This window comes from Schistosoma haematobium, chromosome 3 (genome assembly GCF_000699445.3).
Source record: "Schistosoma haematobium chromosome 3, whole genome shotgun sequence".
In the NCBI taxonomy this organism is placed as follows: Eukaryota; Metazoa; Platyhelminthes; class Trematoda; order Strigeidida; family Schistosomatidae; genus Schistosoma; species Schistosoma haematobium.
This window is the reverse complement of record NC_067198.1, coordinates 8,746,156-8,771,925: the sequence shown is the minus strand read 5'-3', so window position 1 is coordinate 8,771,925 and position 25,770 is coordinate 8,746,156. Positions and strand designations below refer to the sequence as shown.

General features: G+C 31.9%; 1 protein-coding gene across 2 annotated transcripts in view; it reads right to left on the bottom strand.

The window, feature by feature from the left end:
- Positions 1 to 131: 131 nt before the first annotated feature.
- The window catches only part of ASIC4_1 (acid-sensing (proton-gated) ion channel), a 50,537-nt gene continuing 24,898 nt past the window's right edge, over positions 132 to 25,770 (bottom strand). Inside the window, exons 4-11 of one of the 2 annotated variants that reach the window (XM_051212937.1) lie at positions 25,437 to 25,531; positions 20,616 to 20,890; positions 17,161 to 17,257; positions 15,483 to 15,820; positions 10,519 to 11,432; positions 8,319 to 8,410; positions 5,626 to 5,733; positions 132 to 2,155 (exon numbers count right to left, since the gene is read on the bottom strand). In XM_051212937.1, the coding sequence (XP_051068864.1) occupies positions 2,145 to 2,155; positions 5,626 to 5,733; positions 8,319 to 8,410; positions 10,519 to 11,432; positions 15,483 to 15,820; positions 17,161 to 17,257; positions 20,616 to 20,890; positions 25,437 to 25,531 (1,930 nt within the window). In that variant the 3' untranslated portion in view covers positions 132 to 2,144. Of the gene's footprint in view, positions 8,411 to 10,518; positions 12,611 to 15,482; positions 15,821 to 17,160; positions 17,258 to 20,615; positions 20,891 to 25,436; positions 25,532 to 25,770 lie in introns of those variants that run through there. The other variant, XM_051212938.1, reaches the window with a different exon arrangement.

The window sequence follows — 25,770 nt, the reverse complement described above, 5'->3', positions numbered from 1 at the left end:
AATCCTTACATTTGAATTTGCAATATTTCTTCTCTATTAAACGTTTGGCTTGATTTTCAATAGGAATTTTCGCCTTATTGAAAATGCATTTTGTGGTCTTACGTAAAAGGTAAGTGAGTTATGTAATAGATGAAATTGATCAATTGTGTTGATACAAGAGTTGAAACGATGTAAATTACTTGTCACTGCTCATCTATCTTTGTGAGAGATTTTTTGTTGTTGATTAAAGTCTTGTGAAGATAGATAGGAATCAGTGTTGAATATGGAGTATGTGACAGATATATTGAATGTCGTGTGTGTTAATGACCAAGGTAAGAATACGCTGTTAGTTTGATTTGTGGTCAATAATGAAGCTTTTACATTGCTATCTGATCTGTTCTTATTTAAATTGTTTTTCGGTCCTTTGCACTGCTACGCGCTATTTTCTGTTTTGCACTTAACCTGAATTTTTTTGTGTCGTCTTTAATTTGATTTGTCGCTGAATATATTTTTGTTATTCGTTTTATATGTCTCGTTGTTTATTTTGAATTATGGTCTGCTGTATATGTGTGATTCTGATGTTATATTTCGTGGTTCTTAGCGCAACATCTGATCAACTCCCTTAGTTTGGAGAACTTTTTCCTCTTTGTGACTTGAATGCATCAGGGTCTATCTCGAATCATCCCTTTCCTGTCATGCTTTTATTCTGTGGTTTTCACTGATTCCGAGTACTGTAACATTGTATCTCCTAATTTCCGTAGCTATTTGACTACTCTCCCGGAGTTCTGAGTTTAAATTCTTTATTCTGGCTTGTGAGTTTTTTGGTGAGGATACCAAATCCTGGGATCAGACGTAGCCATAGAAGATCTACAAGCGTTGTCACAAACATTACTGACTGAGTCTGATATACCATAATCCGAAATAATGATGTTATTGATGAATAATTTTACTGACCTAAAGAAATATGTCCCAACCTTAATGAAAATATGTTCATTTGATAGCTTTTTTTTTCAATAATCATTTCCTTTTAAATTTTGTGCAGATGCTAATAAATCTCGAGTCTACAACAGTTACAAATTATAGTGATACAAAGATAGGTACTTGATCAGGTAGGGCACAAGGTGAGAATAATACGTTCTCCCTTGTGAAATACCTATATAAGGACATGCACTTATAACTACTGTCCGGATTATCAAACTCAGTGTCTTTTCTGGGGTAACGCTTACAGCAAATCAATGACGAAAACAAGATGTCGAACGCTTAAACTAAGTTAACAGACGAATATGATCCATCAGAATGAGTTGGGAGTCCTTTTTTTCAATCGATTATTCCACATAAACACTTGAATCCTGAAGCATCAAAATAATGTATAAATCTATCATTGTCCAATGGCTACTATCTGAATGCAATTCTTGAAGATGTTCCACTGCCATTGTGAATTAAACCTCTTAGTCAAGGGCTTGGGACATGGCTCTCCAAGAAAACTACTTGCTTATTTCTGGGGTATAGGTCTGTACCGCAGCAACTATACCAATGAGATTAAATTGCCGGTCACAAAAATTACAAATTAATCCACCTTCTCAATTACTATATCTTATCCATAGTGTATCAAAATAATTTTTTGTCACAAAAGTCTACTTATTTTCACTTTGAACAATTTACTTATTAAATTCAATATAATTTTTCTTTAAAAAATTAACATTTACAATATAGAATATAGAATTGTTCATTTTACAAGGGCAAAAGAAAAGTCAAATTTTCAGATCATAATAATAAACTTCTGTACATCATGGTAACTATGATGAGTTGATTGTTTGCATACACAAAGAACAACATCTATCATAATCATAATGACAACATCAAAGAACTATACACATAAAAGAATTTCAGGGCTAATTAATAAGAAATTTCAAAAAAAGAATAAAAAAAAACGATACAGTTTATGTAGGTATGTACAGCAACTAGTTTAAATGTTGGAAAGGATATTGAATTGATTAATATAAATGTTCTTGTGTTCTCTCGCTATATACTCACTATTTACAATTCAGTTTTAATTACATTTATATGTCACCATTTTCTTTTCATAATTGATAATTGAATTAATGAAAGACAATTTGACAATATTCAAGTTAGTTTGTTTTTTTCTCTATTGACTGAATGAATATTTATATAACTCCTGTGTGAAAAATCAAACACAATAGAGGAAACATAAATATAACAAGTTATTTATTGACTTTTATTACTCTAGTTGAAATCATGAGTCAATTGAAGCTAGATTACGATGGAAAACCTGGAAGCACCAGACGGTCGTTTCATCCTAGTATGGAACTCGTGGATTATGGATGCGCACTGCTGAGGTGTCTCATACTAGGACGAAACGGCCGTCCAGTGCTTCCAGGTTTTCCATGGTGGCCTAGCTTCAATTAACTCATGATTTCAACTAGTGAAATTTTTAAAAGTCTCTACAAAAACCACTTGTGATTTCTATTACTTAAAAAGTATTATAAACATGAGTAAACAGCAATAAAACTTTGTAATTAAGTATAAATTTTTTTGACTAACTTTTAAATTGCACGTTTTTAAATATGGAAACAAATGATGGTAATCAATGACTCAGATGTAAGTAGGGAGGTGAAGATATTATTCAGTGAGACTATAATTTGTGGATGACCTTTGAGCGACGCTAGACCGACCTTCAGAGTGTCCATCTAATAACGAGGACATAATGAGGGTTATTTACCTGTGTGAGGAATTAGAATTAGGATTTACAGGTGATAGTTAAGGTTAGAAATTCGATTTAGGGTTTTCATCACGAACTGACATCACTTATAATGGACGTAACGTCAAAACTAAGGATACTTTCTCAGTTATATATCAAGTATCTAGTAATTTACCAAGATGTGTAAGACTACTCGTACTCTATGTTTCTGAAGCGAATGGTATCAAATCTAAGAAACATAACGTCTGTATGTGTAAAAGATACATTCATTATCTCTGTTTATTTGGATACGTATTACGATCGTCTCTTTTTGTTTAGAATTCTAACGCTTTCCACATTATCATGAATAGTACTTCCCTTAAAGTCATTTTTCTCATCGTTGAATCATGCATTAATGTTTCTTATTTTAGAGGATGTCATCATCGATAATTATTCTTAATGCCATTATCGTTATTATCATCACAATAACGACAAGACAATTCATATTCCGTACTAAAATTATCTCCTTACATGTGATTTTAAATTATCAGTAGATCTTATCACTTCGATTGAGGCAAATAATGTTTCTTAGACTTTAAGTATGACATTTGCACTGATATGCACTTTACCATTTTTAATTTAGAACATAAATTAATTAGAGTTTTAATATTTTGTGTACTGCAACAGAATGTTATTGACTTTGCATGTTTAACTTTGGTGCCTGATGAAGCAGAAGTTATCAAAAATGGATCATTCGTGCTCTAATACTCGTTGTCCTTGAGTATTTTTTCTCTGTGAATTTTGTTTGGTTTCTTCATTTCTGAAACAATCATCATCAATGTTTTGTTCAGTTTATTAATTAAACATGGTACAAATGTGGAATTCTGAAATACAGTGTAATGTTCTCTGTAAAAATTATATATAGGCTTTGTTATTCACTTCAATAGTGGAAAAATTGGGCTATTTATCTAATGTCAAGAGACATAATTGTTTCTCCCTTTGTAAATATTTCATTTTAAAGAAAAAAACGAATAAGTAGCTGAAGATTATACTTCATCCCAAAGTGTTTGTTATTCAGGTGAAATGAAGAGGTGATATTTAGGTCACGTATTTAATTCTTAAAGTGATATATCTTTTTTCCTTCAATCATTTCCACTACAATATTTCATCTGTTAAAGTTCAGATCAAAGAAAGGACTCAACTTATATGTACTGAGAATCAATATTATTCATATGACAGTAGTCAACACCAATATAATTAGGTTCTGAACATTTATAATTAAACAACGCGTCATATAGACCAGTGAGGACATTTCAACTTGGTCGAATACGATTATCACAAGGGACAAAAAACACCGGACTCGAATCGACAGAGAAAAACCAATGTATGAACGGCAATATATATAAGTTTTAAAGTACATCTATTGAATGCATAACCTTAAATACGTGGTTTGAATGGATTTTTATAAAAAAATTCCGAATTTACCTGGAAATCAAGGAAAGAATTAAGTTTAACTCAATAAATGTAAATGTAAAAGAACTAACTGATTCGACAATGATGGACAAAGTGTAAAAAATTTTATTTGACAAATATATAGATTTTAAACTACGTCATACTTATAATAAAATTAAAATCATGTAAACATCTAATTATTTAGAATTTTCATAGTTTAAACCAAGAACTGATCTTAGATACATTGAAGCACTGCGGAGCACATCAAGGGCAGCATTCCTACAGTTAAATAACAAATAGAACTCGAAACAACTGTCAACCAACATCAAAGTCAGAATCTTCAGTACAAACGTCAAAACAGTTCCAATGTACAGTGCTGTAACTTGGAGAACTACCACAACCATCATCAAACATGTACAAGTATTTATAAACAATTGTCTATACAGGATACTCAACGTTCGTTGACCGGATATCATCAGTAACATTCCACTGTGGAAGAGAACAAAACGGCTTCCAACTGATGAGGAAATTCGGAAAAGATGTCGGAAGTAGATAGAACATATATTTCGGAAATCACCGAACTGCATCATGAGGCAAGAGCGGAGTTGAAGTCTTGGGTGGAAACGGGGAACAGGAAGACTGGGGAGCACACTGCGTCGTGAATTGGAATCATTCGTGCGAATGATGAGTAGGAACTGGAAGGAACTGTAAAGGATTGTCGAAGGCAGAGTTGTGTGGAGAATGCTGGTGTTCAGTCTATTCTTCTTCCTGATGGCTTACAGGAGTAAGTAAGTAATACATCAGTTATTACTGCAATCTTTCACATCTCTCTGTGACTGTAACCTGTGCAACATTGCAATAGTAAATAATTCACACCTATCCCTATTAGACTTTATGCTATGTAAAACACTATTTGTGTGATGTAATGTTTCTACCTCAATTCACTGAACTGACATTCTCCACCTGACTGTTAACTTACTTTTCACATCTCCATAATTACGTTTTTGTTAAATATTCAGTGGTCTAAAAGTCAATGATTCACGCGTGAGATCCAAGGTCCTGGGTTAGGGTCACGCATGCGGGATCGTGGGTGAGCACTGCTGAGGAGTTCCATACTACGACGAAACGGTCGCTCAGTGCTTCCAGGTTTCCAGTGGTGGTCTAACACTGATCCTTTCATGATATCAATCTAGGTTCAACAATCTCCAAAACGTCATAATGATAATTATCATTTAATCTATCTAGTCGGATACATTTGTTACCTTCCATTTATCCGTAAGCTGAACCAAGATTAAACTTTACAGATCGTAACAACATAAAATCTTCAGAGTAACTAACTTTAGATAAAATATCCACCATTTATATTTCACGTTAGCCTGATTTCGATTCTGTTAACTGTTTCGACATTACTCAATTTACAACCTTTAACTTATAGTATCAAACAGAAATTTTTAATAATTCAAATAAATTTTGTAAATTAAGAGATTTTGATTTACCTTGTCTATCCATTGAAGATTTACATTTTATAGTGAAAAAATAATCCACGACCAAATAGAGTGGAATCAGTAGACTTAGTGTCCCGAAACAAATTCCCATAATTTCGCCTTTTTTGTAGACGGATTTTCATTTAGTCGATACATTTGTAGAATATAGAAAAACACGTTAGATTAATGAGGTTTGAATGCAAACAAACTACAGTAAAGTAGGATTTCATGGTTTACACCATGAACTGATATTAGTAAAACAATGATTGAAATTCACGAATCACCGGAAATCTTTTTATTCCTAGTGTAGAACTCCTCAGTAGTTCGTATCAGTTTACTCACCATCAAGTCACGTCACGACCGCTTCACCATAAGACCATTGAGTTGGTATCCTATAGTCTAGATCTCTGAAATCAGACAATTTCAATATTCCTTGGTCATCTTCGAATGTCATTAATAGATGACCATATCACACTCAACATAGTTGAACTCCTATGCAAGCTCTTTAACCTTAGACCACTAAGCCAATATTTGATGGAGTAAATGCTTAACTTAATTATTACCAAGATCAGTCTATAGTCGAAATTATGAAATTCGGTTGATCCGTGTTAAATTCAGATGGACTATAAGCTTAAATTTATTTTTAATATGATTTCTTGTTCGGGACCTATTCATCTATAAACATTGTTTAGATATATTTATTTACCATGAAACATGTAGGGCATCATTTTCTACTTCTACTGTCAAACACTACCCATACTTTCCATAAAACGTGACTGAATAGCTACATCGAGACAATCCACATAGAATACATAACAGTAAATGTGACTACTCACAATTCTGTCACGTAAATCAACAACTAGATAACTTAAATACTTTGTGTAATCCAAATAATTGAAAGGTAATTCCAGTAGTTTTGGTAATCTATTCATTATACGAAGTATGTCAAGAACCACAAGTTTTATCATACAAATATTTCTAATCAAATCAATATCGTTATCATTAGAGATTGTTGATTGTACTCATTATCATATCTTAATTATTTAAACTAGTATTTGTTTAAATAAATTCATATTGGTAAGAATGTTCTGCAAGATCTTATGGTTTTAAGGTGATTTCTTATGCACCTCACTCTTTATATAATTGATTTGATAGAGAAGGAAAAATATCTTCATAATGGTGTTCCTTAATATCACATTGAACTCTTCATCTCTCACTATACAAGTAACAATAATAAATATCATGCTCACTGAAGATGTTAGTAGCCAATTCAATTAAATGGTTTAGTGAATAATACATTTGAATTGACCAATATTAGGTTCTTGATTTAGTTTTAAAAACAACATTTGCACACAAGTGCGTGCAGCTGACAAATATTCAAACAGGATGATAAGCTTATCACTACTAGATATTATATCAGAAATATTAATCGAGGCATTTGCTCAGAGACCCTATCTGCTCATAAAGATACATTAAAATCAGAATTGAATTCGAACAACGGGAAAGAGGAAACTTACTTATCAATATAATATCACTTTCAAGACAAAAGTATAAAACAAATTTCAACCTTATGTTTATAATATGTTATTTTTATACTTATACATAATACTTGCTTAACGACAAGAGTGAAATTTTTATACTGAATTAGAACACTTAATATTTAAACCAAAATGGTGCTGTTGTCTTGAGGTATACTATCAGTAGTTAATAATGAAATTTGATTCTTAAATGATTAATTAGGGAATCGAACAGCACATAATAGGATTAACCTAAATCAGTACAGTTGTACTCTCTTTTTGTTGCTAATACAGCAATTTCGGTTGTGGCTATCTGGACTCAGAAGCTGTTTGAAGAAAAAGAGATTGGGTTCAAATCATAATAGAAACATTTTATTACAATTAAAATAATTATATAGAAAAATTATTCAAACTGTGAGTATTATCATAGATATCTGAATGTATATTGCTAAGATATTTTAAAATGCAAAAAGGGACAAACATAAATTGTTTCGCATTAATTAGCTTTTTTATAATTATTCACTCTGACAAATCAATAAATACACATTTTTGTATTGTTTATATGGATCTTTTCATTGATATTTAGGACTGCAATCGATCGGTCTCTCATTGGCATATGTGCATCCTGTGCGAATAGCCTAGATATTACCTTGAATCACAAACATCCGCCTGTTAGCTACCGTCCATCTTTGTTTATAATGCTTGTGAACTATGACCATATCGAAGCCATTCGCGCTGGATGCAAATGTGCTAATAAGAGACTAATCCATTGCAGTCAAGTAAACATCAATGGGAAGATTCAAGTAAACAATACCAAGTGAATTTAAACTTCATTCCATTGCACAAACAAGTGGCTATCAGAAATCAGTAGCCAAGTGGATAACTCAATGGCATTTGAAGTAAACGGCACGTGATTCGAGTCCCGAAGTGAACATCAACTCAGGTGTAGGTACAACTAGCTGACAAGTCCCAAATAGGAAGAAGCGCGCGTCCTGGATCCCACTGCTAGCAAACTTCTGTGTTTGCATACAATAAACACACAGTATTGTCAATGAAGGTAATCAAATAAATTTTATCAAAAAGGGGTTTTCTGGAGATTTTTAGAAATTTCAATAGTTGAAGCTAAACCATCATGGTTTCAACTATTGAAATAAATTTTAATAAACAAAAGGTGAATATTTAACTTACCGAAAGGATTAAATATTTTATCCATAGGTGTTAATTGTGTCATACTTATATCATTTCCAATAGTTTCAAATTGAACAGTGAATGCAACAAGGCTGAAAATTAATTAATTTTCATAAACAATAGTCTTAAAACGTTAATCAATATAGTTACTTTAATCATATATCTAGTTCTTCAATTATAATCGTTTTATACTACATATTCAACCTTTTATTCTTTCATAAACTTCTATTTTATCATTCATTCACAACAATTCATCACTTTCGTTTAAGTTTTTCACATTTGATATTTAGATATTATTACAACATTTGATCATTCTATTTTCCCTGTACATCAAATTGCCCTAATCTTTTGAAAAGCATGGCTGAGTAATGTACGTAAATGCGTCTCAAAAGAGCTAGCTTGATAACTATCCTTTATACTCTTGTTACGTGATGGACTAACTTTAGCAAAACAACCATTGAAAATCAGCAAGTACTGTTTGGTTCTACAGTTGATTTACGATAGAACACCAACCTAATCGATTGCCACTGGTGATATTTATCTCATCTCATGATGGAAGTGAGTTTCAGTGATAACATTTCCTCATTGATTAAATTGCATCCGATATCTCAACGGTTGTACAAAACATCAGCTTTTAATGCAAAACTACTAAGTTCAACAATCTTAACAGCGCCTTGTACTAAAGGATGTATAATAGTATTCTTTTATGTCATAGCTTAAATTAGAAACAGATTTTATTCAGAAAACCATCAGTTAGTGAGAAATAATGGACAGCTATTACATAACAGTAAGCTACTGTTCAGCAAAGTGCAGCCTTAACCCCTGTGACTATATAAGGAATCTCCATCAGATCTTGTGATGAGATCTCAAAATCTTGGTCAGTATGCCGACATCCGGTGATGTGTATTTTTAACTCTAGTCAATTAACGAAATGGTTCAACCATCTTCTAGTGCCATTGGTGGATAGCTGCTTCTCGTCTGATATGATTGTTTCCAAGTCAAACTTCAACCAGAAGAACCTCATAAACCAATTATAAACCTGTGCTCATAGCTGAACTATTTCTAGAGATAATTCCAACGGAATATGCGCGAACTCCAAATAATTTAGAGAAACAGTAAGTGATAATGAACATCTAGAGATTGATTTATATTTACATTTCTAAACTCCTCATTAGCTTAACCTTATAACAAATATATTTTCGTGATATTCCAACAAGCAGAAAACTATATTTCTGACGTTTTGTGACTTAACGTAAGTCACTTTTTTCGGAATAAATAAATAGCCAAAATGAAATGAATGCAAGTCTAGACAGCGCAAAGGAAACAATCCATAATATTTTTATTACAATCAAATAGTAATAAGTCTGGAAATGTCAATGCCATCTTATTTTGCTTAAAGTGAACCTGTACGACACATCATTATTTGTACGTCAGAAGATAGGTATGAAAAATGTATGTATTTTTGTTATGAAGCGGTGGGGTTGAAATCGAGTGTGTGTGTAGATTGTGTAGAAGATGAATAGGGTGGTCATTGACAAATCACTCCAGTTTGGATGAATAGTCAGGCCTTCTTTCTTATTGAGGGTAGAAAGACTTTGCATGTGCAACGCTTCGACTACTCACCACTCTTTATGACTGGAATAAACATTCTGAATTATTCTGGAATTTTTAATATCAATTTGAAAATTCATGAGAATAGCATGTACTACTATTACAGATTTAACCTGAAAATTCTTCAACTCTATAGGATTATTAGGTCTTTTGTGTAGCTTTTTAAATTGTCAAAATGCACCGTAATTCTTCGGTCGTACAGTCGAAACCAGACAGATGCATACGTGTATTGTGTGATCTTATAGAATAAAATTCCTGTTATCTATTCATGCGATCCCATCTGAACTCTGTGAGCGTCTTAAATCAGCGAAAGCAATCAATTCAAAGATTTTTGAACTATCTGAGTCTCAAAAATCTCACCTCCCAATGACCTATATGAGCGTTTTAAACTCTTGATACTATGAAGTAGCCAGACAAACTGTACATTGACTAGAGCCGAAATCGCATAGCGAATATCACGCATTGAATTTGTGTCTGAAGACGTAACTCCTAAACCATCGCAAATACAGTATCTGTTTTATGACAAGTTTCTATTATGAAATCTAATGAATATGATAAAAGAAACAGTATATCACAACCAAATACTAACCTTTTTTCATCCACTTTTTGTAAATGTTCATAATCTATTGAAAAAGTTTCTAGAATTTGTTTATTCCATTTGATGATCATATTCATACTTGTTTGAAATAACTCCAATCTTTGTAAACTTGTAGCAATAGCTTCTCCTAACTTTTCTAATTTTACCTTGTATATTGAATCGATATGAATTTGAATTTGTGATGTACACAATGGCTGGTTAGTTTCTGCATTATTTAATGAATTCTGAGTAATAGTTCTGTCTGAAAGTTGAAGTGAATGTGATGTAATGGTTGATCCGGAAGAAGAGGACAATAATGCCAACGGTGATGATGATGATGTGGAAGTTGATGACGAAGAAAGAACGACTGAAGAAGAAATTGGTGTTAGAGAGTTTGTTAAAGATGTGGACGAAGATGATTGTGGTGAATGAGGTGTTAAAGAAAGGCCGTACCGAGTATTACTAGTTCGTGTTGCCATCTGCATACGTTTTGCTGATAAAAGTTTTAAGTACTTTCTTAAAATATCTTTTAAGTTAGAATTATATGTTATATTCGAGAAAAATAAACGGATTACTTGTAATTCGATTAATGAAGGATTTTGCATGTATTCATAATAATTCATATCAATATTATTGACAGAATCATGTATTATAGATGTATGATTATTAGTTCTTGGATGGATACGAAATCGTAATGAAGATAAACGATTATATAATGGAAACTGATATGTACTATTCATATCTAATTGGGAATGATAATCATACATTGATTGAGTATGATTTAAACAATTAAAAAAACTAGTTGTATAGAGAACATCAATTGATGATAATTTGCATAGCTCATCTTGAAATGATTTTGTTATATTGATCAATGTTTCAAAATATCCAATAACCATTTTTGAACAGGCTGAATCTGTATGTGTCATCTGCAATAATAATAAAGTTCAGTTTGAGAAGCAGATATATATGAGTAAACTGTAGAATAAAGGATATATGGGTGAACTGTTTAATCAGTTAACGTAATCTTGTCTTTTTCTTCTGATTTGAAGCTACGTTTCATGATATTAAGAATTAGTAAACAGGACTTATCTGAAATCTTCAAAACCCTCTAATCCAAGTGTGCCGACTCTCTTTCCCCTAATTGGTTGTGTCTTCACATCAACAAGTAGTAATGAAGATAAGAATTAAATAGTATAACATTATAAATCATTATTTAGACCGGATGTTCGAAGGCATTGTAAATTACTGAATGGCTTTAACTTAATCAAACATCTATCTGATCTTACTACTATGGGCTACTTGTGAACTGCTCCAAAGTTACTCAACATTAATTCTAAAGTCAAGTAGTATAAATACTGGACCAACCTATCTCACTTGCATCTACAATTTTAATGACCTAAATGAATTAATTACATGACCAACGGCCCTTACTATTCATTGTACATGTGAATACAACATTGCATAACGTAAATACATTTGGTAAAAAATTAATTATATCATCGAAATGATAACCAACTTGAAACTCGACTAAATACAATTAGATTCTAGTTGGATGGCTTATGAGTTCATCTAAATGAAGAACCTGAAGAGAATTTACTAAAAAAATATATTCTTTTTTCATAAATCTATGTTTTAAACTGAAAGTGTCACCTGAACATCAAGTGAAGAATCACTGAAAACCAAGAAACATGAGATAAATGTTTCGTCTTAGTTTGAGATTAAATGTATGGCTTTCGTGAGTTAGAACTTAACCGACAAATATTAGAGAAAATAAAGAATATTCGATTATTTCACAATACAATTAAGTCAGTTACAAGTAATTAGGGATGTATTTATTCCTAACTAGTGTTTGAATACTGGAAATGAGCACAGTACTCACTTTAGTAAATGTGAAATATATAGGTAATATTCATACGCTTATAATATATATATTATAAAGCTTAGTTTACACTATTCCTGTTTTATCAAATATTTATAATTAATTAACTTGTGTACTAAAAATATCTATCTTTTGTTTTAAAACAGGAGACTACATATCCTTTAGATTATTAAACTTTTGTACTAGAAATTCCTGAATAATAAATCAGTAGTATATTCATATTCATCTCAGTTGTCATTTTTATAATATATTTTTTTCCTTTCATTTATTCATTCGTTTATTCATGTTTCATTTAGCCGATTTATGGCGCCTTAATTGCTAATGAACTTATTCATGTCATCGTCATCATCATCATCAATGTCATCAAGTTAATGTGATTAATTCATCACAATTGAATAAATAATTATATTGAACATTTCTATGAGACTTGAAAAAAGGGAATTAGAACTACAAAATGATTGAAATGAAAACTTTTTAATCATACACTGTATCTTTTATGTCTAATTTGTGTATTACTGTACTGACCAATATAGAGGTAGACCAAATGGTAAAGTTCCACGCGACAATCATTAACAGTGCGTGCAGATGTTGTTTAACATAGCTCAGAAAGTTTCACAGTAGCGCAGATGCATGCAGTTTTTGCCTTTTATTAGATCAAAAGACTGAAATTCTTTTTATTTTTTTTATTTCTATGCCTTATAGTTTTTACTATTGCTGTCGTACTGTGGAAGAGAACAAGCCAGATTCCAGCGAAGGAGGAAATCAGAATGAATCACTGGAAGTGCATAGGACACACATTGAGGGAAGCACTCAACTACATCACAAGACAAGACCCCACTTGGATCCCTCAAGGCCAAAGGAGAAGAGCAAGACCAAAGAACAAATTACGCCGAGGAATGGAGACAGATATGAGAAGAATAAACAACAATTGTATGGAGCTAGAAAGGAAGGCCCAGGACAGAAAGGGTTGGAGAATGCTGTTCGGCGGCCCATGCTTCATTGGGAGTAACAGGCGTAAGTAAGTAAGCAGGTAAGTTAGTATTTTGACCACTCTATGGTTTGTCTTAACACTTTCATCTCTATGCTTTTATGGTTTGGAAACGTGAACATATGCTCATAAATGACAGGTTCTAATCTGTGTATCACTGGCAAGTAGACTCAGAAGATATCTGGTAAAAAGGGATAAAATTCGATTTAAACTGAACTTTGTTTAGTTTTTATGAGGTTAGGACACAGGATTACTGATTTTTTTGAGGAGATACGCATACTTATATGCTATTGGGTTGGTCTTTCCACCTAAGCAAAACTATAGACCATCATTCAATTGCTTTCACTGTGCTACTATATATATATATATATATATATATATCACCATCAGATTTTAATAAAGTCTAAAATCACAGTTACCCTCATATCTTTTGAAGAGGTTGTGAAAAATTTTATTACTGTATGTGCTTTTAGAATTATGTGAAATGTCACCCTTAAAAGTAGAAGGACATTTTCAAATGGATAGTATCTGATCATGTGTCTTGGAATTGATATTTGTTTGTCATGGGAACACGTAGTGAGTAATCGTCAGGTTAGGCTCAAAGTGCTGGATAAAGATTGTAAAGCGTTTGATGAGGTCAGGAGTACTTTTTGTTACTGAGATTTTCTGGATATGTGTCACCACAGCATACCTAAATGTGCGATGCTAACTGGAGTAAGAGTGGGATTAAAGAAATCTGCGGACTACCAAATCAAAACGAAGAGTCAGTTATTCGAATCTTCAGTTGTGGAAGTGACAAATATTTGTAGATCCAGATTGCCTGAAACGAGTCAGTGCAATCAAAATGAATGGTTAGAAACATTGAATAATATAACTCTCATTCACTCACAATGTCACAAATTCGTTTACTCTCTGCCTTCCTTAAAACCCAAGTTGTACAAATGTTTTGTACCTCCCAATCTTCTTATTCCTCCTTCTCGAATCATTTCGACACCTGATAGTTTTTATTTCTAATGATACCACTACTATTACTAGTACTGCTTCTACTGATTTGATATTTAACTGGATAATTTCATTTCACTGTACTGGTACGGTGTGATAACTTGAGATGCAAATACGTCATACGTTTTAGGTTGCCTATGTCGCATTGATTTGTGGTTTATAGTAAATGGCCTCCAATATAAGTAAAACATATTGTTTTGTTTGGTGATAAAGCCGTGTATGTCAAACAGGAGAATGTGACTAAATCATCGAAAAAACTCAATAGTATACAAAATGACATAAATGTGTTTGGATATTGTTTCAACAATCTGCACCTCTGAGCTCTACATATATTTCTATAGAAAAACCACTTGATAAAAGATAATCTTCTCTGGACCTATGTTTATTGATTATATATTTATTGATTATACATCATTCACGTAAGAGGGAAACAACATCTGTTTAGATGAATCGAGGAAATATGTTTAACCCTTGAAGCGAAAACTGGTACAAAATTAATTGCTCGTTGAAGTTCATTGGTTACTGCACAGTCAAACTATGGTTTAAACAAAACGTGCATGTCTATATATATTTGAAAAATCAATATTTTAAAACGGAGTTTAAGTCGCATTAATGTGTCAGGACAACCAAATTTGTATTTCGTAAAATTTCTTTGTCGTGTCTTAGTCATTCAAAACTTAGCCTCATAAACTTTTATCATGAAGATATTGAAATAGGTTTAGAGTGAACCCAAAGTCCTCCGTTAGATTGCTGCGTTTGGGATCGCTCATGAGCTATGCGGTCATAAGGTCGAATATATTTCGATAAGTAAGACAGTTATCAGTAATGATACTCAGCGACAGTGAACTAATGTTCAAAGGATGCCAATACAGTGCTCCAAACAGCGTACACTTTAAGGGACCTGAATTAATTGTTCCCACTGGTGAGAAGTCCCATATTAAGGTATACTAATCATTTATTTTTCAGTGTATCTCTAACGAATATTGATTTGTGAACAAATATTTCCACAGTTCATTTATCGAAGTAGGCTAACAATTTCGTCATCTACCTTGAGGAATAAGACTTCACCGTTCTTATATCACAAAACTAAAAACATTTCAGTCCTACTTGTAAAGCTTCTCGTTGATCTCGCCAAATTCCAATCTCGATTTCATGTAGTAGTTGTTTTATACTTCTTAGTTGATTTCTTAAATCATCATAACCTGGAACAAGTTTTCGTAATTCATTGAAAGCTGTTTCATTGGTCAACTGAATGAATGCACGTTGTTGTATTCGTAGACCACGTTCCAAATCAATTTTATTTCGTATAAATAAATTTGGATTACGTAACGCTAGTAAACTGTACATTATTGTCGCTTTCGAAGATTGTGTTGCAGATACAATGCGGGCATTCCAAACATTATGATTGTACTTGTCAGATAACCAAACAGTATCTTCTAATAAATCTAAAAATGTAATTGTAAGGGGATAAAAACTTGTTGATTATCAGCAGTTTGTATATATTAAATTGTTAGCAACAAAATCTGTGTATGTTATAGGTGGTTTTTCTGATTCAGCTAAGCTTGCCGAACTTTCCCCGCGCGACAGCTAGAAACTCGAGACAAATATACTCGACTTAAGAATAGTTAAATATGAAGTATATGAAACTATAACCATATATCAATTAATGCGCATCCTCAAATTGTGATACGTGAGAATATGGGTTTGTAATATATTTAATCTATTCCCATATTTGTGAGTATTTCAAAACAATTAAGAATGTGTTATTTTACGATTTTTAAACGATATATAGTTTAGGCTTAAAACTATTCATCTGAAGGATATAATGATTGGAAATGATTATTCATATTTTTAAAATTCTCATTTACTTGATTTAAAAGTCATGCTACGTCATATTCTTGTATCATTGTAAGATCTTAATGTTCATGTGAATGCATAATATATTCATTTTTAATGTACTAAACACCCACTTTTATTGATCTTTAGGACTGTAATTGATTAGTGACTTTCGGTATACATGCATTCTGAGCGGATTGCCTTAGTATTACATGAAGTCATGAGCGTATTTCAGTAAACTGGGTAAGTGCCTATCAGGGGAATCTAGAACTCATATTTCGCCTCCTTTGAACTTTATTCTCTATGTGTATCTGTGACCTAATACTGATGTTCGTTCCCGAGCTCCATTGCTAGCCACTAAGCAACTTTGCTTAAAAGTGCTTGTGACTCAGTGGAAATACTGATTCAGTCCACACAGGGTAGACATATTTTAAATGAAAATTGACTGATAATGGTTTTTCCTATCAACAATCGGGGGATTTGAACCATTATAGCTGGATTAAGGTTCGTCTCCGTTGTATAAGCCAATAGTTATCTGAACTCAGCAGCCAAATGATAAATGCATTCGGCGTGACATGTGTTTGTCTGCAAAGATATAGAATATCTATCCAATCAGGCTTTCATAAAGACCCAAATATCGATTATTAATTTAGGCTTAAAATCTAAAAGTCATCTCTATCCTCATTGCCACATGCTTAAACTACATAATTATCTACCCTTTGTACTAAATCATAAGTCATAGAAATAAAATTTTCTTAATTTAGCACTAATGCTTGCGTAGTACTGATGACGAGTATGTTTGCCTACGCCTTTCATTAATTTGGTGATTAGATACAGACAGTATTGTAGTTGTAGCTTGCGACTATCACTAATTCATCTAAGTACACTACATTACATTATCTTTTAAAGTCAAAGTTAATGTAATTTTAAATAAAGTTATGAACGGTACCTGTCGGTAACTTTTGGTTAGCATTTTGTTCACATTCTGTAAATCCCGTTGATGTTGAACATAATCCATTCTTCATATTGGTTCGTTTATAATGAACCTATTATATTGCAAAGATTATTATAGAACAGTTTCATGAAATTGCAGAACTAACTGTCAACTAACATCTTGACAAGACCATAACAGGATTCACTAACGGTCATTCATTTCCACTCCCTCAAAGACTTTATTATGTAGTCTTTACAGTAAATAAAAGACTAACGTGACTAATAAACAACGTCTTGGAGTACTTATGTAAATTATCATGTAATTACCAAAAAATAAGCTTGTCTTTTTATAAGTGAATAGTGGTTAGGGTACCTAGGGAAATTGGGGACTGATTATTGTAATTGACTTTATATATATATATATATATATATATATATATATATATATATATATATATATATATATATATATATATATATATATATATTTGCGACTGCGAGCGTCAAGTATTTGCTTCTTAAATATTACAACGAAACTCATTCATTTTGCGAGTTCCAGGTAGGAAATAGATCACTGTCTTTGCAGTGATATTCTTCTCGTCTAAATAGCTAGTGGTAATAACGAAAATACAGATTGATTTAACAGAAATTCAAAACGTTCCAACGGTTGACAGAATGTCGTTGCGATTTTTACAAGCCGTACATCAGAACATAGTATAGCTGGCGAAAGTGCCAAATAGTGAATCTAATGTTTACATACCTAGAAACGATAATCATTACTAAGTGTTAGTAATCTTATACGAACATTACTGGACGTCAAGGTGTATCTGTTAATTGATGTAATTTCATAGGGATTCTCGAGCACTAATAGACTGTTTAAGGATCAAGCATCCAAAATGTTGTTTGCTACATTGCAATGATTTCTCATTATGATCTATCAATTAAGGTCTCAGGTATATTTAATTTTATAACATTTGTTGTTTGATTAAATATAATAAAATTTCGCGTCTTTAAGAACACAAATACGGCGTAATTTGCTTCTAGACTGATATAGTACGGAATCATGAAATAAAATTCTTTTCAGACGACATTCGATCCATACAGCACAAATACCCTAATCTTTTTTATACGCCAGCTCAACTACTTGTTTTTTAAACATCCTATCATCATAATATAAGACAATTTCCCGTATGGACTGACACTGTTTGACAATCTAAAACCAATGAGATTTATCCCAGTTAGACGTTTCATAGCTGAAACTATCCATGAGCCTGTACGGCAGTAGGCACTAGGACTATAAAGTTTTGCAACCAGTATAACATAATTCAATGGCTGTGCTGCAAATCAGAGTTCACAAATGTAACTAGTTATTTAATTATCTAATCTGGCTGCCATTTGTCAATAAATTTTAAACTCGTGGATCGAAGCCATCTTATGCTAATTTATAAGCCATTATATCAGTAGAGGTTTGATAAAACAATCTAGAATTTTTCGTTTACATCTGTTTTCCTTGACAAAAATAGACAATTGTTTATACGAAGCAGACATTTGAAATTCAGCACAAGATATCTGGAATTTTATATGAAAGAGACAGTTTTGCAATACGTTTTTCAATGAAGCTCATCCAAATATTCATTTCACTATGGAACATGAAAAAGAAAACAAGTTCCATTTTCTCGATATAGCGATGAAAAGAAGAAAAGATGGTACAGTTCAACGTTCAGTTTATAAGAAAGACACATGGAATGGTAGTTATCTCAATTTCAATAGCTTTTGTCCAATCAGTTACAAAAAGGCACTGGTCAAAAGAATATGTACTTCCGATACACTAGAAGAGGAAGTTATGAATGTTAAAAAATGTTTAAAGAATAACGGATACCCGCTGAAATTTATTGAGAAATACAGCAAATGTGAAGTTAAAAAGCCGAAAGAAATTACAGCAAATAAAAAGCCTATTTTTATTAAACTTCAATTCAAAGGTGACGATGTCACAGGATCAATCAATATGAGATTAAAAACTGCACTGACAAGAACTTATCCTGCAGCGAAATTGATTGTCCTGTCCAAAACAACATGCTCTTTGACACAATCAAAGGTCAACAGGTATCCCTTTCATGTTACCACCAACTGTGTATACAAATTTACATGTACCTGCCAAAGCAGTTACATTGGTAGAACAGAAAAGAGAGCGTACGTCCGATTCAAAGAACATATTCCGAAAAGTTTAAGGTTAAATGGATTGAACGCATTCAACAGTGCTATCGCAAGACATCTCCTTGACACAGGACATAAAGCTGATATACTGAAGTCCTTCAAGGTGATTAACAAACAATCAAACTCGAACCTTTTGAAATTCGCTGAAGCGTTAGCAATCAAACGCTTAAAACCAGATCTATGTATACAAAAAGAGACAGTAATAAATCTTTATTTACTCTGGTAACAATAACCTCCACTCTTTCTATTCATTTGCTCCTATTTATTTATTTATTACGTCATTATTGCAACTCTTTCTGAAATATAAATTACATCATACATAACTGATTGATTTCAATTCATATTTTCTTTATTACCATTAATCTATTTTCATGAGTTCTAATCACTATTTCAATGTTCCAGAACTTTCCCTCTCAAACTTTATTTATTTATTCGAATCAAACATTTTATGAGCTCATTAACTCTATCTGAATCTTCGCTACATCATCATACACATGTATTGATCCTTAATCACACTCTTATATATAAATATGTCAATATCTGTAATAATTTGAATTTTCAAATAATTTAGGTAGTAAGCAGCTGATGAGAACCTAACGAAATAAAATGAATTCATATTATTCTGCACCAATCTTTGTTCTTGCTCTATTTAAGATAATAAAGGGAACTATGTGTATGAAACTTATCAAATTTCTTGGTGTATGTCTTGATGTGTTCACGTGTTGAGAAGCAAATTATTAGCTAGTAAAATAATTATGAAGGTAAGATGTCTGTGGAGATTTTTGAACTTTTATAGTTTATATCATGAACTTGCCTTAGTTAGACAACTATAGTAAACTGATAAACATAAGACAGTTACTCTGTCCTAGGGATATTGGGAATAATATTGCAATGTCATTAGTGGGTAACCACCACAAACCCGGCATGGTTGAGTTTCACTGGTCACGGCTTCACGCCGAAACCGCTAGGATTATCCTTCTACATTAGTCAGCAGTAAACATAGAGTTGACTGCATTCAAAAATGTAAACCACCCGGTCTCAACTCTGGTAAACCTAACAGTTGTTCTGTAACGAGATATTTGATGTACACTTCTGAAAATCTCTATACTTAAGACCAACAAATAATTTAATGCTCCTTGTTTTTCGGCAGCCACTGAACTACGGTTAGTTCGTGATGTGAAAAACAAAAATTATTCTGTTAATATACACAGTGATAGATTTCAATATTGAGTGTTAATCAAAATTGCATAAACTCACATTCATATCTAAAGCCACACGTATTAGTGTTTGGAATTCTGTACTAACAGTGATCTCATTCGATTGTATAATGTCTGATTGTTGTAATGAACTGAAATCTATTACGTTTTCATTTTGTGTATTTTTCCACGGATTATCTTTATCGTCTTTCAGATCAAGAATATAAGATGCTTTTTGTTCGCTAGGATGTATCCATAAACGGAATCCAATTGATCCTTTATGAGGTATGATATAATCATAATCTTGTGAATCTAACACAATTCTAACTTCATAGACTAAATATTTTGCAAAAGAAAATATATACATTTTATTATTATGATAAAAAAAGTAATAATTGATGAACTTAACAAAGTGTTATGAAACATACTTCTTACTTTTTTATGATAACATTTTTGCCATCTTTGAAAATACTTTTAATTAACACTGTCGGATGCCGCCTCAGTGGTTTAGTGGTTAGGCGCTCGCGCGCGAGACTGATAGGCCCTGGGTTCAAATCTCGCGAGGCAGGATCATGGATGCACACTGCTGAGTCCCACAAGAGGACGAAATGGTCGTCCAGTGCTTCCATGTTTTCCATGATTATTTAGCTTCAATTGACTAATGATATCAACTATTGTGATATTATAGTGATATGATATTGCTCCACTGAACGTGAAGAAATAGCGAACAGTTTTATTGTCGTCATCGAGGTCTCATTTGGAAATAGTCAGAAACGACTACAAACAAATTCAAGCTTATGAGATTTTAGATAACTTAGCAAGCGGCAACTTAATTCAACGAAAATCCGAGGTATATAAAATACGTGTGTTTCAAGTCTCGTGATGGGTTGGGAACACTTAAATGCTTTTTTGATTTGACATATATATATATATATATATATATATATATACTATTTACTAACTGAAAATGTTGCCAGATAGTAAAATTCAGTCCATATGACAGATGGCTTCAAAACCAAGTGGTATACACGGTGTTGGCGAGGCAATAAAGAATTCAGGAGTGTTCTAATTATCATGAAAGTTTAGTTTTTGTTTGTCATCAACTATACACAATGATTTATCCGTGAATGGTATAATTTAATGCCTTTTCAAAAACTTCTCATCGATGATAATGAAATACTTATTTAAATCATTATTCTATGGTATGTTACTACTGCAATAGATTGATTTTTATTCATCCAACAAGAAAATACTTATAGTCTTCGCTGATTAAAGTATAAATGATTTTTATGTTTTGTGTACTACGGATGCAAAACAATTTACTACATTTTTAAGTGGACTATAAACGTTCAACAAAGAGTTGACCACACCAATGATTTTTCTGACAAAAACAACATCCATATATCAGATAAAAACCAGTATTATTCACTTATTGTTACTGATATATATATATATATATATATATATATATATATATATATATATATATATTAATATCAGCAAAGATCGCTCTGAATTAAAAATTCATTTCAATGTATCGTTTATTTTCACCAGAATGAAACATTCTACTTAAATAAAGAAAAAAAAACAGTCATCATTCACTGAATATATTGATGTATAAAACTGTTCAAGCAAATAATACTACTACAAATTCAATGCACTGTTTAAATTAAATAAACTGTACTGAATTGTTCAGAAAAAAACGACTCAAATGTAAATCCTCTGAAAGTTGTCCCATTTTCAAACTTATCGAAAAAAACATACATACACACACACACCCAAACTAATATGAAATGTTCTTTTAAAGGTCGTTGATTTCCAATATTTAATCAATCTCAAACAACATGAGTTCTTATACATTTATAAATTGGTTTGTCATCAAACTATAACAATGTGACACAATGAGATTATCAAGACAAATAACAGAATAGTTAACATAGTATCAAGACTAACAGTCAAAGAAAGACTTGAGAGGGAAGAATGAATTTCCAGCATCAAATATATAAGATAAATTAAAAATTCAACATGTAATAAGAATAACAAAGTTGGGTAAGTACATCTGTATTGTTACCGTCAATTTTGAGCTGGTACTCAAATCTATCCTATAAAAATATTTTTTTCTATTGAATTTTCGATTTTTTTTTAATTAAACTTTTTTCCACCAAGGAACTTAGAATGTTCATGTTGTTCATAAGGTAATTGTTTTGTTTTTTTCTAAAAAAAATAATCAGATAGCACCACCAATTACATTCCCCTTTAGAACGATTAGTATTGGTTAGTTGTGAAAAGAAAATGTACACTTTTTCATTGACATTTTATAAATCGTTAGACAAGTGACATAAACTGTTTGAAATTTGTAAGGCATTTTAAATTAAGAATTACATATCGGACAATTATTATCATTTAACATTAGTTCATATATTATCCGACTATTTTAAAAAAGAGATTTAATACAGAATATGAATTTATCGAAAGAACATCATGCAGATTGCAAATTATCAAAGTATGATGTTAGATAAAAGTATAAAGCGAGATGATATAGACTGAAATGCAATTGAAATCAGTTTAGTTTTATCTTATAACCGATTGTTCGAGGATGTTAAGTGAGATGAAGGTGCTCACTAAATACAATAGAAGATGGTTACGCAATATCGTGTATTGATTGTAGTAGATATCTACACTGTTGGATCACTTATCATAGCTCTTGAAATTAAACCTTCGTACCTGAGACCGAAAGTCAATAGTCTGACAGTAGAGTGAAACAGCCCTCTAGTGCTTCAAGGTTTTCACTGGTTGTTCAGTTTTGATTAGTTAATGATTCCAATGGAATTTATGAATCTGTACAATCCCATACAGACAAATATTTTTCTCCTAGATATAATGTTTATGAAATAATCAAACAATGTCTTACACCCAATAGATAAAGGAGTACCTAGACAAGATGAAAATAGTTCGCATGTGATTAATCAGTAATTTCTATCTTCTGTCTTAAGTAATCAGAGGAAATAAAAAGGGCATCCGTAAAACATTTAAATAGTCAACAGTAACATTGAATGAATAGAAAGCATAATAGCGCGAGAAAGTACTGTCATTTAATTTAAATTATTCATTTGTAATCAATACATCTGTACACATCAACATTACAGTAATAGAGTATTGTTTATGCATCTAATCTATGTCTTGACAAACTTTCGTTGACTTGAAACGAAAGACCATGATTATAGACGAAATCTAATCATCAGATACTACTTATTGGAATCATATTCATAGACCTACTATCAGGTAGATAAATCATATATTTGTTCTACTAAACCACGACAAAATAAATTTTGCCCGATTAATTAAACACATCAAAGCTCTTCTTTATTTTGGCGTTTTCGTTTTTATGGAAAAGTTTTGTCGTTTCAGTAGATTTTCATCTGTAAACTAAAATTATGTTTGGTTTGTTTTTTTAATTTTCGCAACTGTTTACTACAGAATTACAAAGTTCTTATCAATTTGACTATAATAAGATAATCAAGGAGATTCACTCCACTTCATAGAATTTCCATTTAGGCTAACTGTAATACTAATCTACTGACTTTTTTTTCTGCACACATATGACATAGATGCCAACGTGTTAACCGAGTAGAAATCCATGAATTAATTGTCTAAGATTCATTTTTCACATTTACAGCAAACAAATTTATGTGAATTTAATCAATTTTAAAAATAATACAAGAGCTGAAATGAAAACAAGATAATCTTGCAAAGTTTTATATGTTCAATTAATTTTTAGAAACGGAGAAAGAGCTCATATTCATGAATTAGTACATTTTTTGTTACTTGCGGAAATTTTAGTATCTATAGGGGATTAATAAATTTTTTTCATACTATAATGTTATGAAAGTCATTTATCAGTTCTAACAAATAGTTTATTAGAACTCTAAATATTAATAAATGGAGAACAAATATATATGATTAATTAGGTGTGTTAGGGACTTATTGGCAGTGTAATCTGATGGTAAACATTAATCTCATAACGTTTCCTATATATGTAGTGTTTTGTTAAGAACCATTACCTGTCTACAAATGATAACATTTTCTATTTTACTAAATATTATATACTCAAGTTAGCGACTACTTATATATCTTTTCTTCAATAGATGAGATCATGAGTTAATTGAAGCAAGACCACCATGGAAAACCTGGAGGCACTGAACGGCCGTTTCTTCCTATTGTGGGGCTCCTCAGCAGTGCGCATCCACGATCTCAGTTATTGAAATTACTAGAATCTCCACAAAACCCCTCCCAATATATATATATATATATATATATACTATAATATCCACAAATCCCCACTCTGATTATAATCGTGATTTGCTCACTAGTCACAGTCTTCAAGAGGTATTTCCTGGAGTTCTAATAAGAAGCAGTGACCAGTGGAATTCAACCGGGTCTGTGTTGAGATAGAAACTCACTGAAGACAATAGTGGATCTGTCGCTCATTTTCGTGGATAAGTTGAAGTTAGACATTAACATCATTGGATGCTGGCTCATTGGTCTATATGTTAAGCGCTCGCCCGCGAGATTGATAGGTCCTCTGTTCGTGTCTCACGAGTCGGGATCGTGGATGCACACTGTTGAGGAGTCTCATGCTAGTACGAAACGGTCGTTCAGTTATTCCAGGTTTACCATGGTGGTATATATATATATATATATATATATATATATATATAATGCAAAGCAGTGCTAATTAACACATCTGTTTACATTTGATACAATCACATACTTATTTTTGTTATTAATGCTTTAACAATGAATCCCACGTCACTAAACATTTCTCAATATAACTCTGTACTACCCTTATATTAAAACAAAAATGACAAAAATCATATCTCACCTGATGGTTGCAGCTCCATACGATAACACTGTCCATATATAGTTAGTACAGATGTGAAATTTCGATGTGAACATTTTTCATTTCCAGTATAACAACTGTAAGATAGTAGATTGTTGAAAACAATTTTATAATATTCATTTTGTCAATAGTTTCCTAAAAACTATTGCAATGAACCCTCAGATAAATGAATCATATATATTAGAAAACACACGGTAATATCACTGGTATTTTATAGTTAGATAATATTGCCGGAAATGATAACTATGACATTTAAACGGAAATCATTTATCAACAAAAATCAATTGGAGTAATATGCATTGATTTTATGTTTTAA